Genomic DNA, 16994 nt, shown 5'->3' on the forward strand with positions numbered 1-16994 from the left:
GTGTGCCCTGTCTTTCTGAAAAATTTTATATCCTTCCATTTCTATTCCCATTATAATGTCATTCTCATCCAACCATGCTTCACTTATTCCAACTATTTTTGGGCACATAAACTCACTCAATTCAACAACTTCATCTTCCTTATTTCTATCACTCCTGGCATTTGTAAATAAACATAATTCATTTCTTGTCTATAGCCAGTCCTTATGCACTCTCCCCCCACCATCTGCTTCTCCACACCTGCTGCTGACTGTTCATCTTTTGCCACGCATGGCCTCCCAGACCTCATTGCTTCATATATTCCTGGCCATTCCATTCCTATGTTGACCATCCACAGACACACACGTGCATTCATTATCACTTTCAGAATTCACTATCCTTCCAATGTGCCCTCCCTGATCTCCCTAGCTTATCCCATTTCCCTGTCCAACTTTCTTACCTCTTCTTGCATTCTTTTTTCTATTCATAACCAAATCAGTCTCAACTTGTAAACTTCCCTGCCTATTCACATCATCTTTTGATTTCCGTAGATACCTTGTTTGCATCACTCATTACACTTCCCTCCAGTAGCATCCTTCCCAAATGACTTACTCCAACACCATTCAGATGCAGTCAATTGCTCTTATACAGCTCCATTCATCTATCAAGCTCATCTCACATGTTCACAAACTGCACTCCTGTCTCTTCACACATTCCCACTTACATTTCAATGAAGATCTTTGCTCTTGCGCCAACTCATCATTGTCTTACCTGGGCAGCACACAAACAACCCTTCCTACCACACTGTTGTCCTTCACTTAATACCTCAGTTAGTACATTATTAATACTAACTACATATTGTGAAGTTATCACCAAATCCAAAATATTAAAGCCTCTAGAGTTGCTTCGGTCATATGCTACTTTGGATATTTATCCCTCAAAAATTCAGCAAACTTATTCTCCATGTTCATGTACAATACTCTTCTTGCCATTCTGCATTCTAGTAATTAAAATCTCCTGTCAAGACACCTTTGTTTTACATGTACAACCAATTTGCCTGTACATTTTAAAATCATTAGTATTCTCTGCATTCTATAACATTCTATAACAGTCTATAACAGCATCCTATCTGATATACTAACCTATTAATTTCAATATCGCATTACACAGTTTCAAAATCTGCACATGTATTATCAACTTGCACACTTTACAGACACAGTTCCTTGCAATCATTAACAGCACTTCCTATCCCCTCTTTCCACATTCCTATCCTTCTGGAAAATTGTATATCAGGAATACAAATGGCAGGATATACAATTTTTGACAATATACAATAACAAACTCACCTCTCTTATTTCAAATCCTCCTTATATTTGCATACAAACATAACAGTCCCCAGTAGCGCACTCAGGATTTAATCTTGGGTGGGGGGGGATGCCCGAGTTGAGTAGACGATTTGAGAATTCACACTACGCATCGCATACTACCTATGACTGAGCATCTGAAATGATCGCCAATTCATAAGCAGTATAGAAATAAAAGACATGATGCAACATAGATAAAAAAAAAGAATTTTAATTTGGAAAAGATTTTTGTAAAATTTTCTAGTTTTTTTTTTCCTTTTTCTTTGGGTGGACAGGGCCCCTTGGCCCACCCCCCTCTGGGTATGCCAATGACAGTCCCTGTGTCTTTGAAGCCATTTTACCAGCACCAACATTCTTTACTTTATCTGCTATAACACACCTCTCTTCAGTCAGTCCACTTCCATTTCTCTGATCCTTACTCTGATTACCATTTGTACCTCTCTCATCCTCACCTTTATACATTCCATTACCTTGTCCTACAGCAACTACATCTTGAACCTTGTATCCATCTTCCTCCTGTCATGCAACCCATTTGGCTGTGCTATAATTCATCTCGTGTACCCTTTGACTGTTAGCTATATTTATTTTTTGATTTTGTGCCTTCTCTGCAAACAATAAACTTTCTAAATGCTCAACACCAAACCTATTCAAATGCAATCCATTAGTGTTAAACTATTCCAGCTTTCCTTCAAATTCACTTCACAGATTCACAAACTGAACCCCTTTTGACTCACACAACTGATCCATCTTGCTAATCATTAATTCTTTCTTTCTGAATTCAATATCTGGGCAACACACTAATGACATTTTCAACAATACTACTATCCGTTAAATCCCCAGAAAACTTCCTCAAATCTCTATCAATATTCCTTTTTTCACCAAGTCATTCGTGCATCAGTACTACCACTAATTCTGATTCCCGCCCTTCCGTTTCTGCAAAGCATTAATGGAGGCGTTGACAATGAAAAGGGTGTAAGTGCAAAAATCCAAATTTTACAGGAGAAGCAAAAAACTGAATGATCACTTATATAAAGGAAAACGACATGACTTGAATGTTGACGTGAATTACAATTAGACCAAATGGGCTAGGGAACATATGTCCTTTTCCATACTATTGGCATTAAAAATGCATCTTTTTCAGTGAGAAAACAACTTTTTGTAAATTTTGGCACTTCTACCCTTTTCATTGTCAATGCCTCAATTATTTAGCCAAAAGACAACTGGAGCGTATGGAAAAATGTGTGTTGAACGTACCGACAAATAACCGGCGGAAGTCTGTGACGGCAAATAATAGAATGTTCATAAACGTCAATAAAGTGAAGGAGCGAGTGCTGTATGGGGATTCGCTATTAAGAGGCATAATAATTGAGAGTTTAACGAAGTCGTACCAGCCAGGTGCGAACATAAAGGACATCAGCGAATCTATTCGACTGCAAAAACAGAGGGTGAAAGAGATGATAATCGTGGCAGGAACGAATGATTTGAAAGAAGACAAAATGGAAATGATAGAGGATGTGAGGGAGTTGTTTAAGGTAGCAAAAGAGAAGAGTGAGAGAGATAGGATGGTGAGTATCTTATCACGGTATGACAGCGAAGTGTTTAGAAGGAGGGCCATAATTGCCAATGACTTTATGTGTGGGTTATGCATGGAGAGTAGTGTGGAATTTGTGGATGTGTGGAATGAGTTCGATGGGCGAAAGGACTTATATAAGATGGATGGGTTACATTTGAATGGAGTTGGTGTACGGAGACTTGAAAGAGTGTTGATGAATGATGTGGAAGTGGATGTACAGACTCAGGGAAACTAGATTTATTAAGAGGGAGGGAGGTAAATATGCAGACTTTAGGGGGGGCAGTTAAGTGTATGAATGAGTATATTATGCTCGGGCGAGTACGACGGACAACAAATCAGAATGGGATAGTTAGTATAAGGCAACAAAGTAGGGATGGTACAAATGGGCTTCTGCGATTCATGTACACTAATGCCAGGAGTATTAGGAACAAGAAGGAAGAGTTTTGGGCCATGGTTGGCACTTCCAGGCCACAGGTTGTCGGTATTAGTGAAACATGGCTGACAGAAGATGATAAAGCTAGTGGGATTGAATGCGATGGGTATAGCATGTTCAGGAGTGACAGGGTGAATAAAAAGGGGGGGGGGAGTGTTATTGATGATAGCTGATGAGCTTCAGCCAAGGAGTATAGAAGTTGAACTGCAGGATGGGGAAAAAAGCACATTTGAGGCTGTTTGGTGTGAGATAGAATCTCATCATCATCAAATTTCTACCATGTACCCTCAAGGGGTGTACAGGATATGACAGTACCACATGAAAAAATTACATCATTACTAACTTCCTATCTACAATTTTCCTCCAAATCAGTCTGTTACTTGTCAAGACTCCAACATTATCAGATCTTATATTTCTATCGTCTAAGGCACTTTGTACCGTATCACTCCACCTATATCTTGGTCTTCCTCTGGGTCGTTTTCCTGCCAACCTGGCAGAGAACACTTGTTTTGCTAATCTTTCCTCTCCCATTCTATTTAAGTGACCATACCATCTGAGATTAGCTCTGCTAACGCATTCCTGGATGCTGACAATGTCAAGTTCTTTCCTAATATCCTCATTTTTAATATGATATTGCCATTTATGCCATCTGTTCACACCTCTAATCTTTCTCAGGACTCTCATATCTGCGGTCTCTAGTCTTTAGAGATAGAATCTAGCAGAACAAAATATACAATTGGGTGCTGCTATAGACCTGGTGATGGAGTGGATGGTGGGGATAGTATGCATAAGCAAATAGAAGAAATGAGTGGAAGGAGGGTAATTATTATGGGTGATTTCAGTTATGGTAACATTGACTGGAAAGAGGAGAGGGCACATGGGAGGAAGGAATTGGATTTTATGCAGTTATTAAGGGACAACTATCTACGGCAACATGTATTGGAAAATACCAGGGGGCAGAGAGTGCTGGCCCTAGTAATTGCAACTGAGAATGTAACTGTAACAAACATGACCATGTTGCCACCAATCGGTGAGAGTGACCATAAGGTCATGAATTGGGAGGTGGCTAAAGGAGTCGAATTTACAATTAAGACAGGGTACATGTGGAATTACCGGGCTGGTAAGTATGACAAGCTTAGGTGTGTGCTTGACTCAATGCCATGGCATGTAAAACTGCAAGGGCTGGATGTTGATAGTGCATGGGAGGTGATTAAGAACTGTTTGCAGGAGGCAATGGTTGACTGTATGCCAAGAGTCCGAATAATAAATCAAGTAGGGGTTAAATGGATGAATAACACTATTAAGCTTGAGCTGCAAAAAAAGAAACAATTGTGGAGGGAATTTAAGGAGAAGGGTGACCATCAGGTGCAGGAACAGTATAAAGCTCAGGCCAGGATGGTAACAAGGGTGGTAAGAAAAGCAAAAGCAGATTACGAAAGGAAATTGACCATGCAGGCTAAAGAGAATCCCAAACAGTTTTTTCAATATGTTGCAAGTAAAAGGAAAAATGCTCATGGTAGACTGATCTTAAAAAATGCTGAGGGTAGGGAGGTAACCGAATCAGTCGATGTTGTGGAATTACTGAGCAAGCACTTTGCAAGAGTATATCATCCAGGTGGTGACTTTGCAGAAATGGAAGAACCAACAGCTTATACTGGAATTGTGATGAATGAAGTAGAGGTAACTAGTCTATTACAGAACCTCAATGTCAATACATCTGTGGGATTGGATGGTATACCAGCTCGTGTCGTACGTGAAGTGGCCAAAGAATTGTCAGTACCCTTGACCATTTTGTTTAATTTGAGCCTCAGGACTGGGTACGTCCCAAGGGGAAAATAGTTCCACTGCACAACGGTGGTTCCAAGGCTGCTGTTGAAAATTACCGGCCAATCAGCATAACAGGAATCATTATCAAGGTCTTAGAGAAAATAGTCAAGAGGAAAATACAAGATTGGATAGAAGAAAATGGGATACTGTATCAGGGACAGCATGGTTTTGTGAAGGGTAGGTCATGCCACAGTAACTTGCTCATGTATTATAACACAGTGACGGCTGAACTGGATAAGGGTAATGAGTTTACAGTGATTCTACTGGACCTTGCTAAGGCCTTTGACAGGATACCACATGGAATTCTAATCAGTAAATTGCAGCATATGGGAATGGACATAGGGTTGGTGAGATGGATAGGAGGGTGGTTGAAGGAGAGATATCAGAGAGTGGTTTACTCAGGAGTAGAGTCCACAAGACGGCCTGTGACTAGTGGTGTGCCACAAGGATCTGTTCTTGGACCACTGCTGTTTAATTTGTTCATAAATGATATAGGAAAGGATCTGAGAGGAACGGTTCATTTGTTTACGGATGATGTGAAGTTGTGTAGGGCAATAGTGAATGCAGATGACGTCAAAATTTTGCACGATGATTTGGATAGATTGGAGGTCTGGGCTAGGGAGAATGGATGTCAATTTAATGTGGCAAAATGTAAGGTTATGCATTTTGGGGTGAAAAGATTGGAGGCAGTTTACTGCATTGGTGGAACTGTGCTCCAGGAAATTGATGAGGCACGAGATTTAGGAGTGTTGGTGGATAAGGAATTGAAATTTAGGGGACACGTTGCAAAAGTGGCCAAATCAGCTCATCAAATCACTTGGTTGCTGAAGAATACGTTGACAAGCAGAGACAAGCAGGTTATTGTTCCTCTGTATCGAGCCTTGATAAGACCCCATCTCGACTATTGTGCTCAGATTTGGTCACCTAGGTTTCTTCTTGATGGGGAGGAGGTGGAGAGGATCCAGAGGCGAGTGACCAAGATGATAGCAGGTCTGTGGAATGAACCGTATGAGAACAGGTTGAGGATTTGTGGGTTGCAAAAATTGGTTGATAGGAGGAGGAGGGAAGATATGATTGAGACATTCAAATTACTGAAGGGTTTCTATAAAATTAATTCAGAAGATATTTTTGAGAACAGGGCTGGTTGTGGGAGGACTAGGGGACATCCATGGAAACTGGGCAAAAGTGTGGTTAGTAAAGGTGTTAGAGCTGGGTTCTTTACTTTTAGAGTAGTGAATGAGTGGAATGCACTCCCTGAGTCTGTGGTGGATGCTGTGACAGTGAATGAGTTTAAGGCGAGGTATGATAGATACTGTATGAATGTCGAATAGTTGTGATGAATATGATTTGGGGCCTCCCTCGATGAGTCTATGACTCCCTGGAGTTGCCCGTAATAATAGTAATAGTAATTTGTTTTAATTTTTAACCTGGAAAGCATGTTTATTGTACTCTATTAGTCATCAACCTCTAATGATTGAGTCTCCATACAATGATATACAATTATCCTTTGATTTTTAGTTTTGTAATGTCAACTTCCTCATTCTTATTCACTTCTATCAATCTCTTTTTTTTGTGTTTAATGCCATCTTCCAGATACTTCGTTTTATGTTTCATTTTTAGCAACTCTTATGTAAGTTCTTCTACCATGGTTCCAAGCTAGCTTCCATTTCAGAATGCTCTAACCTATCAATACAATTTACACATACACTAATGCTTTCCTTCTTTCGTTTACTCTAACAGTCTGCAAATCTTTCAAATTTTTTGGTGTATACACGAAGGAATTCTAACAATGTAGCCACTGGGAAAAATCCAAGACAGAGCTCGATCTTCATGCCGAAGCTTGTTTTCATGCCGCACACCTATATTTCTTAATGGATGCCACTTTCAGAAAGCAGAAGCTGTAAGACTAACAATTAGCAAAACAAAATAAACAAAATTCCAGCAACAAAAACACCAGGAAAGTGACCAGTATGGTAAGGAAAGCAAAACTGGAATATCAGAAGAGATTGGCCCTAAGACCAAAGAATATCCTAGGGAATTTTTTAGCTATATGGCCAGTAGGAGAAGAAATGATTGTGGAAGAATGACATTGTGGGATAAAAATAGGAACAGAGTGACTGATGCAGAGGACATAGTGGAATTGTTCAATGAACACTTTATTGGTGTATTTCATCCTGGAGGAGTAAATTTTAATACCAGAGTGATAGGGCAGGTTCGAGATTTAGAGGTGCAGGAGGAGAGTGTGTTCCAAATACTGAGTACTCTGGATGTCGGTAAAGCTGTGGGACTGGATGGCATTTCACCATTTAAGAGAATGTGCTAAAGAACTGATAGCTCCTTTGACCTGGGTTTTCAATGAAAGTCTGGCTACTGGAAAGGTGCCCATGGAATGGAAGGAAGGTAAGATAGTGCCATTGCATAAGGGTGGTAGCAGACTGGAAGTGTCTAATTATAGGCCAGTTTGTGTATCATCAGTAGTTAGTAAGATCTTGGAGAAATTAGTGAGGGACCATATACAGCATTAGCAGATGAGGATAATGTTATCTGTGAGAGTCAACATGGATTTGTTAAGGGGTGCTCTTGTGTTAGTAATATGCTAGCCTTTTATAATAAAGTTACAAGAGCAGTTGATGAGGGAAAAGCATATACTGCCATTTTCTGGAATTTAGCGAAGGCATTTGACAGGGTGCCACATGATAATCTGATATTTAAGTTGCAGCACATGGGTTTGGATGTCAGGTTGGTCAATAGATTCAGAATTGGCTCTCCAATAGGTATCAGAGAGTTGTGTATGGTGGGGCAGTTTCAAGGAGGCATAAGGTTACAAGTGTGGCCCCACAGGGTGCAGTTCTGGGACCAATATCTATGACATTGCCAGTGGATCCAGGGGGATATTCAGTTGTTTATGGATGATGTGAAGCTGGGAAAGGTTATTAGTAATAGTGCAGATGTGGTTACCCTGCAAGAGGATTTGAATAAACTAGACAGGTGGGCAAATGAATGGGGGGTGTCAGTTTAATGCAGCAAATTATAAGCTCTTGAGGTTTGGGACACATTGATGGGACACTTCATGCTCTATTGGAGGAGTTGTACTGGAGGAAGTAGGGGAGACAAGAGATCTGGGGGTTGATGATTGATAGAAACCTGAAATTCAGGGGACATATTGCAAAGGTGGTGAAGTTAACTCAGAGGATTGCTGTAATACTGAGAAGGACGCTGACCTGCAGAGATCAAAGAGTTATCATTCCGTTATATAATACCCTGATCAGACCCCAGGATTTGAAGGGAATAAATGAACTATGGAAAGGGTACAAAGGCAGATAGCAAAGATGGTTTCAGGACTGTACAATGTTAGTTATGATGATTGGCTGAGGAAATGTGGACTGCAGAGTTTGGTAGATGGAAGAAGGAGAGGTGATATGATTGAAACTTTTAAACTGAAGGAGAGGTAATATGATTGAAACTTTTAAACCATTGAGAAATGATTACAGGGTTGACAGCGAGGAGTTCTTTCACTTGGTTGAACAGCGGGAAAGAATGATGGCAAGAGGCCATCCCTGGAAGTTACAAAAGGAAGCTTTGAGCAAGAGGGTGAGGAGTGGTTTCTTTGCATGGAAGGTGGTTGAACCATGGAATGCATTGCCTGATAGAGTGGTGAGAGCAAGAACAGTCCATGAGTTGAAGGAGTGGTATGATAGACTTTGTGTTTCCTAGGAGGTACCTCCCATGATGAGTCTTGATAGACTTGTGTTTCCTACGAAGGACCTCCCTGGATGAGTCTTTTGACTCAGTGGAGGCCTGAATAATAACAATAATAATATTATCACTACTGAAGGACACATATGATACAGTGTTTCTAAAAAGAAACACTGTACACTATTTAAAAACACTTTTCTTAGCCCAGCTCAAAAATATTGCTAAATTCACTCACAGCTTGCAATGATTCATATCGCTCTCTCCTGTCACTCACTTATTTCTTTTGTACCACTTCTGTTGCCACTAAATCTTGAGTCATCTAGAGATATCTAAATCACCTAGCACTTCCTATTTTAAAGATTTTAAACTGAAGAAAATAAGTATGGTTGATAAAATCAGCAAAATATATAACTGCTGATAACACTAATAACTACCTTTGTAATCTTTTTTCTTTTTTTTTTTGCAATTTGTTAATTTATTTTTAACTTTTCTTTTCTTTATAGATATTAAATCTTACATTTACAATATTTCATCTGGAATACTCCGATGGTTGTTCCTATGACTTTCTTGAAATCCACGATGGTGCTACTGTTGGTTCGCCCAGTATTGGAAAATACTGTGGAAATAATTTTCCTGGAGATAATGGCAGTTTACTTACCACACATAATCAAGCATACTTGTGGTTTCATTCTGATCATAGTATTTCAGGAGATGGTTTTGAAGTTCACTGGAATCAATCTGATCCTGGTAAGTTATGATAAAGTTGCATTTCTATGAGGGGGTATCCAAAAATAACCAGAATTATTATTTTTTAAAATGTTATTAAAGTTTATTATACCATATTCTAGTCTCCTTCAAAGTTCTCTCCATATGAGTCAATGCACTTGTCCCAATGTTTTTTCCACTGCTGGAAACAGTTCTGGAACTCTTAAACTGGAATACTCTTTATGGCCTCAAGTGACTTTTTTTTCACTTTGTCCACATCATGAATCACTGCCCTTTCATGGTTTTCTTTATCTGTGAAAACATGAAGAGAGATCAGGCAAGTAGGAAGGGTGGGGAACAATTGCCATTTTGTTTTTCATTAAGAACTGTTGGACAAAAAACTTCAAAATCTCCAGAAACTTCAGAAACTTGCTTGGACGCTTTCACCAATCTTCATTGATTGTATGGCAAACCTTTTCGATATTTTCACCATTTCTGATAGTTGAAGGTCAGCCAGATCGTGGTTGGTCTTCATCTGCCATGTCTCCATTTTTGAAATGGGAAAACCACTTCTAGACCTGTGTTTTACCTGAAGCATCATCCTTGAAGGCTTGCTGAAGCATAACACTAATTTCAGCTGCAGTTTTACCCAAAAGAAAACAAAATTTCATGCACACTCTCTGTTCCTTGTGGTCAGCTACCACAAAATCTTGCTTCTAAGCACTAAGGAAAAAGCATGCTGACCAATGAACCAGTTCACACAGGATGGCACCACTTGCCAGACTGGCATGGAAAACTGCATACTCACTATGCCTAGCAGCATCATCCATAACTAGAAATGTGCATGCATCAGGTTCAGATTTTGGGGTACTTCCTCATATATTGTGTTTGGGTATCAGGATTGTTTGTTAAACAGTGTAGGTATGTTGTTGGAAGTTTATCCATTTGGTTATGCTATAAATTAAAGATATCAAGAAATTATATACTTTGTTTAATCCTTTATCCAAGTGTAAGCAAACAAAGTTTGCACGTGAAGTATTTTCAGGACTAGGGCAACTTATATGTTGAAGCTATCGACTTCACATCACTTGCCTTAGTTTCCCATGATGCAAAGCACGTATCCTCACAGACATGTATAATGCTATGCATTATGGGAACGGTCACTACCCAGACCAGTTTTGACCTTTATTGAGGTCTCATCAGTAGGAGCCAGACCCACTGATGAGACTGCAAACTTTCAGGTGCACACCTTGTTTGCTTACACTTGAATAAAGGATTAAACTAAATATATAATTTCTTGGTATCTTTAATTTATTAATTTTTTTTTATTTTTTTTATTATCCCATGGTATTATTACGCCAGATCATAGAGGTCAAGTTCATGTATTTTATACAGCACCTTTTCTGGGTTGTTATAGACTTCACATTTGGAAATATTCATACAGTTTAGCAAGTGCATTGGTCATGCTTCCTCGTATGTTATGACAAGATGTTACAGATTTTGGAGGTGGGGAAGACTTTTATGCCATTGCTAAACTTGATTGGTCTTGTGTGGCTGGTCTTGAGGCGAGAGATCATGGTAGTGGTACTGCAATTAAACTTAGAGTTGATGGTAACTCCTGGATTTTCTGCTGAGTACCAGTGATGAGTCATGTCCTGAAGAATTGTTCTTTTTATGTTTTCTTTTTGGGTGGTTTTAAAAAGATCGAAATCTGTGGAATCACTTGATGCTGCGGCCATTTTTGCTACTTCATCTGCAGTTTCATTTCCCTTTAATTCCACATGGGATGGGATCCATTGGAAGATTATTTCAGAATCCTTATGTAGTTTGTTTATTATTATTATTATTATTCCTGATACCTCCAAGGAGTCCGAAGACTCATCGCGGGAGGACACCTAGAACTGTCTCTACACCTAACCTCTACTACGAATCATCTCCATCAACGCCATCTACCGCCCACCTCCAACACCACCACAACTAGTAATTTTTGTCTGTAAATTGCGTGTGTTCTGAAGGGCCGATTTGTATGTATGCGGGATGAAAAACCCGAGTTTACGGGAGAAAAAACCCTGCTACCTCCGTATGAGATCGGCTAACTCACCTTCGATTGAAATAGACCAGATAAAGATTCCTCCCGTCGCGACGAGAATCGAACTTAGGCCTATTCCAATCGAAGGGCGCAATGTACCGTCGTTCTTCCAATTGCGCTACGGAGGCGCTAAAACTGATTTAAAGATTCCCCCTTCTCAGAGACGAGAATCGAACCTGCACCATTCCCGAAGTGTGTATGTGTTCCACCTTTCTTCAAACTACGCTGCGGGGATGTTTTGCTGTATCTCTAAGTATTTCTTGATGGCTAATGTAGCAGTTCTTAATATCTTGAAGGGCTGCTAAGGAATCTGTGAAAAAAATAAACTCCATCGGGTTTTGTTTGTCCAAATATTGCAGTGCTGTGTTAATGGCTATTAATTCTGCATGGTATGAGTTGCATCCAATACCGTTAGTTGTTTTTAGTTCTGTTTGTATTTCTTAGTCCACATATGATTTTTATAAGCTTGTCTAAACTGGTTTGTGATGTTTGCATCCAGATAGGTGAAGCATATTCCATTATGGGACGGATAATAGAGGTATATGCGACTTTTAAGGTTTTAGTATTGGCTCCCCACTCTTTACCTGAGATACTTTTCATGATATTTAGTCTTCTTTTTGCTCTGACTGCAACATTGTTGATATGTTTATTGAAGCTTAGCGATGGATCCAGAGTAACTCCAAGGTATTTGGGGTTTTCATTAAATGTAATTAGTTAACTGTTTAGCTTAATCTTTGGTCTCCACTTTCTGAGGTGGTTATTAATAGTAAAAACACAGATTTCTGATTTAGTAGGGTTAATTTTGATTTTTTGGTTTTCACAGTATGTAGCTAAACTTTCAATGGCTTTGTTTAAGTGATCTTCTGCTGTTTCTAGGTTGTTGTGAGCTGAGAATAGGACCTGATCATCAGCAAACATAGCTATCTTTGTTTCTTTATTTATATTTTTATCTAAGTCATTTAAGTAGATGGGAAAAAAGGAGTGGGCTCAAAATGCTGCTTATTTTGTCCTGCCTTATTTTGCCCTGCTTATTTTCACTTTCTTGGAAAAGGTATTATTTATTCTAACTCGAATTGTTCTATTTCTTAGAAAGTCATAGATCCAGTTAAGAACTTTCCTTTCTATTCCAATATGACAAAGTTTGGAAAAGAGTTTCTGCCTCCACACCTTGTCAAAAGCATTGCTAAAATTTATAAAAGCTGCAGTGGTGGATTTGGTAGGTTTGGTCTGGAAGTTATCTTGAATTGTCTGGGTTAAGTAGAAAAGTTGATCAGTTGTTGAGTGATTTCTTCTAAAGGCACCCTGAAAATGTGGTAGTATACTATTTTTGTTTAGATAGTAATTCAAACGGAGTATCATTTTTTCCATTAATTTGCCTTTAATTGAAGTCAGTGAAATTGGTCTATAACTTCCTGGTTGGTCTTGTGGTTTGTTAGGCTTTAAGATTGGTATGATTATGGCTTCTTCCAGTTTTTCGGAACTCTTCCTTGTTTTAGGCTATTGTTGTATAGGCAAAGTAGCCAATCTAGGGCTAGGGAAGGAAGATGTTTAATCATAATTCCTTGTATGTTATCTGGTCCACATGATTTATTTATATATAGTCTCTCCAAGACGTCTCCCAATTCAGAGATTGTAAATGAATCCCAGAATAGTTTGTTTTGATATTTTGGGGAGTTTGCAGCATTTTTCTGCTGTCGAGCCTGTTTTGATATTTTGGGGAGTTTGCAGCATTTTTCTGCTGTCGAGCCTGTTTTGATATTTGATGGTCTTTCCTAGTATTCATTTCTAGTTTGCTTATATTTTAAAAATGAAAAGCCAAGGTATTTGCAATCTCCGTATCTCCAATTTTGATACTTCCATCTGGATCTTTTAGCATGTTAGTCTCACTTGCCTTTGGAGGTCTCTTTATAAATTAGCAGTCAGTTTCCAAAGTTTGGTATTTGAAGTGTTTGAATTTAAGTTGTGGCAAAATTCTTGCCACCTAGTTCCTTATAGTATATTATATTTTTGTTTAATTTCAGCATTTATCTTGTTGTACTTGATCTTGGTTTCCAGAGAGCTTTCAATTTTTAAGCTATTAAATAATTCATTTCATTTAGTTATTTTACTGGCAACTTCCTGGTGAACCTTTGTGTAGTTTGAAATAACTTTTCTCCTGTAGCCCTTTGGGATACTTTTCTTTGCTGCATTTAGGATAGTATTCTTCCAAGTTATATAGTCTTTGTCTAAGTCATCATGGTATGTGTGTGATCTTTCAGCATTTTACTTACTTCATTCTTGTATTTCTCCCAATTTGCCTTCTGGAAGTTCCAATGATATTTTATTTTTTGGGTGGGTCTAGTCATTTTTGGGTTCAGATTGATTAATATTGGAATATGGTCACTTCCTACTCGTTCCAAAAGAGACCAAATAGCTTTGTCCTGAAGATCTGGAGACACCACAGTGATATCTAGGGCATCTTTTGTATCATAAGAATGAGACAGATAAGTAGGTTCTCCACTGTTGAGAGTTATTAGTCCTGTTTCATCTAAGAAATTACTCAGGTTTTCTCCTCTTGGGTTTATTTCCTCAGAACCCCATAACAGATGTTTGCTATTCATGTCTCCTAAGATTATGGAGTTTTCTTCAATGAGATGGGATAGGCTGGAAAGATTTGGTCTAGGTTTGTCAGGAGGATAATAACAATTGAATATGTTTAATGGCTTTTTACTTGGTTCCAGTATTTGGATTCCTTGTATTTCGGTTCTTTTTGCTACTATGTCTAGCTCAACAACTTTATATGACTAGTTTCGGATTAGTGTCAGAAGCCCTCCTCTATTTTGGTCAGTAGGTCTATCTTGTCATATGATTTCATAGTTTTTAATGTTTAGTCTATTGGTTTGTCGATGTTTGGTTTCCAGGATGCAGATAATATCAGCATCATGTTTGTCAGCTAGTAGTAAAGTAATAGTTCATTTAGTTTTTCTTTGCTTGCTGGGGTAACGATACCATTTAAATTACATTGGATGATATTAATATTTCTTGTAATGGGTGGAATGATTTGCTCATTTCTCAACTCTGACATAATTTACAAATCAAGATTCGCGTCGGCGTCCCCATACACGGTAGCATAGGTATGACCACTGAAATTTGTCTCCATGGTGGGAAAACAAGAAATGCTGCTGTCATTAGATCATTCAGAGGGCACCACAAGGAGGTGACAGTCAGACTTTGCCCTCCATCTTTAATTTATAATATAACCAAGTGAGAAAACTTCCAACAACTATCTCTAATCCAGGGTATTTTAATAATAAGATGTGACACGTTTTGGCTACTCATAAATGAAAATGCGACTTCTGCATTACTTCAACCTTAGTATCACCTCTGGGTTTGGTTCCCACTGATGAGACTTCAATAAAGGTGAAAACTGGTCTGGGTAGTCACCCTTCCCATAATGCATTATGCATGCCTGTGAGGTTATGTGCTTTGCATTATGGGATACTAAAGCAAGTGATGTGAAGTCAATAGCCTCAATATACGAGTTGCTTGAATACACTTGGATAAAGGATTAAACAAGTATATAATTTCTTGGTATCTTTAATTTATAGTGTAGGTATGTATATTAACATCTGGATCTGGACTTACATCTGCTGTATTATCTGTGGATAAGTTTGTATTCCACGTCTTCTTTCTTCCTTTCTTTTACTCCTCTCCAAATGCAATAGAGTATTTGATTAACTCTCTTACCAGATACTCTTCACTAATTAATAGAAAATACTCTTATTCTAATGATAGTTACTTTGCAGAGGGGAGATAAAAATTACTTTTCACATTACACTCATATATAAAGAAGACAAAATATAAGATTATGGAACAGAAATTATTATTATCAATATCAGAACCTACATAGAGTCAAAATGCTCATTATAGTGAGTCCATACTCTCATACAAAGAGATCATTCAACTGTATCTTCAACCTATTTATAGTTTATGCACTCATCAAACTTTCAGGCAATGCATTCCATAAACCTACCATTCTCCATGCAAAGAACCATCTCACTCAATTGCTCACACTTATAAAGCTTTGAGGGATTGCCTCTGGTTCTACCCTTTTATCCCTACTGTCTGAAAAATATCCTCCAGTTCGTCTACATTAACTGGTAACAACACTTCAACTTATACATCTCAATCACATCCCCTCTCCTTCTTCTATTCCCATGGTTGTGAAAAATATGAAAAGTATAAAATGTACTTACATATGTTACGTGGAACATTAGAAGTACAGCAGATAATGCTGACTGACTGATTTTCCCTTTCATTTGTTTCCGACCGTAGGTGACTTCATAGGCATTGCCCACAAAATATTCCTGGTGAGATTTTTACAGGATAGTTCACCGTTGCTTTCCCCAACCTCCCAATTTTATCCAGGCTAAAGACTGGTACATGGCTGGGACATATTCATGACTGTAATCCATATGTTTTCACGGGGCTGGTTTGCCTGTTCTGGGGGATGAAAAACTCGAGTTTCCAGGTTAAAAAAACCCTTACCTCCGTACGAAACCAGCTAACTCACCTTTGGTCGAAAGAGACCAGATAATGGTTCCTCACGTCACTGACGGGAATTGAACCAAGGTCTTTCCGATCAAAGGGATTCATCTATACTGACTGAGCTACGGAAGCTCCTAGATAATGCTGAAGAAATAACCAGAAACTTCATAGGCATTGCCCACAAAATATTCCTGGTGAGATTTTTACAGGATAGTTCACCGTTGCTTTCCCCAACCTCCCAATTTTATCCAGGCTAAAGACTGGTACATGGCTGGGACATATTCATGACTGTAATCCATATGTTTTCACGGGGCTGGTTTGCCTGTTCTGGGGGATGAAAAACTCGAGTTTCCAGGTTAAAAAAACCCTTACCTCCGTACGAAACCAGCTAACTCACCTTTGGTCGAAAGAGACCAGATAATGGTTCCTCACGTCACTGACGGGAATTGAACCAAGGTCTTTCCGATCAAAGGGATTCATCTATACTGACTGAGCTACGGAAGCTCCTAGATAATGCTGAAGAAATAAAATCTGACAGGATAAAACCAAAGAAGCATTTGTTACATAAACAAAACAATAAGTAAATGATCTTAGAAAATCATAAAAATATCTTTCACTTATTCACAATCTTGTGTAGTAGCATTCATTATCACAACTTACAGCTGATTTTGTTGCATGGATTTCTACTCATTTTTATCTTGTGCATCTCTAAAGATCTGGATGATATTGTGCTCCCTGTCCATCATGTAATGATGTCTTGGTTTGCCTCTTCCTCTTATTGTAGTTTTCCTCTGATGATCATA

At 38.7% G+C, this 16994-nt stretch overlaps 1 protein-coding gene across 1 annotated transcript in view; it reads left to right on the plus strand.

Annotated features, from left to right (window-relative positions):
* Cubn (Cubilin) overlaps positions 1 to 16994 on the plus strand; it is a 2223842-nt gene that overhangs the window by 511729 nt on the left and 1695119 nt on the right. The window contains exon 16 of the mRNA XM_090396294.1: positions 9374 to 9617. Within this exon, the coding sequence (XP_090252420.1) occupies positions 9374 to 9617 (244 nt within the window). The remainder of the gene's footprint in view (positions 1 to 9373; positions 9618 to 16994) is intronic.

The sequence above is a fragment of the Typopeltis vanoorti genome, chromosome 8 (genome assembly GCF_054136105.1).
Source record: "Typopeltis vanoorti isolate ZY-2024b chromosome 8, IOZ_Tvanoo_1.0, whole genome shotgun sequence".
In the NCBI taxonomy this organism is placed as follows: domain Eukaryota; kingdom Metazoa; phylum Arthropoda; class Arachnida; order Uropygi; family Thelyphonidae; genus Typopeltis; species Typopeltis vanoorti.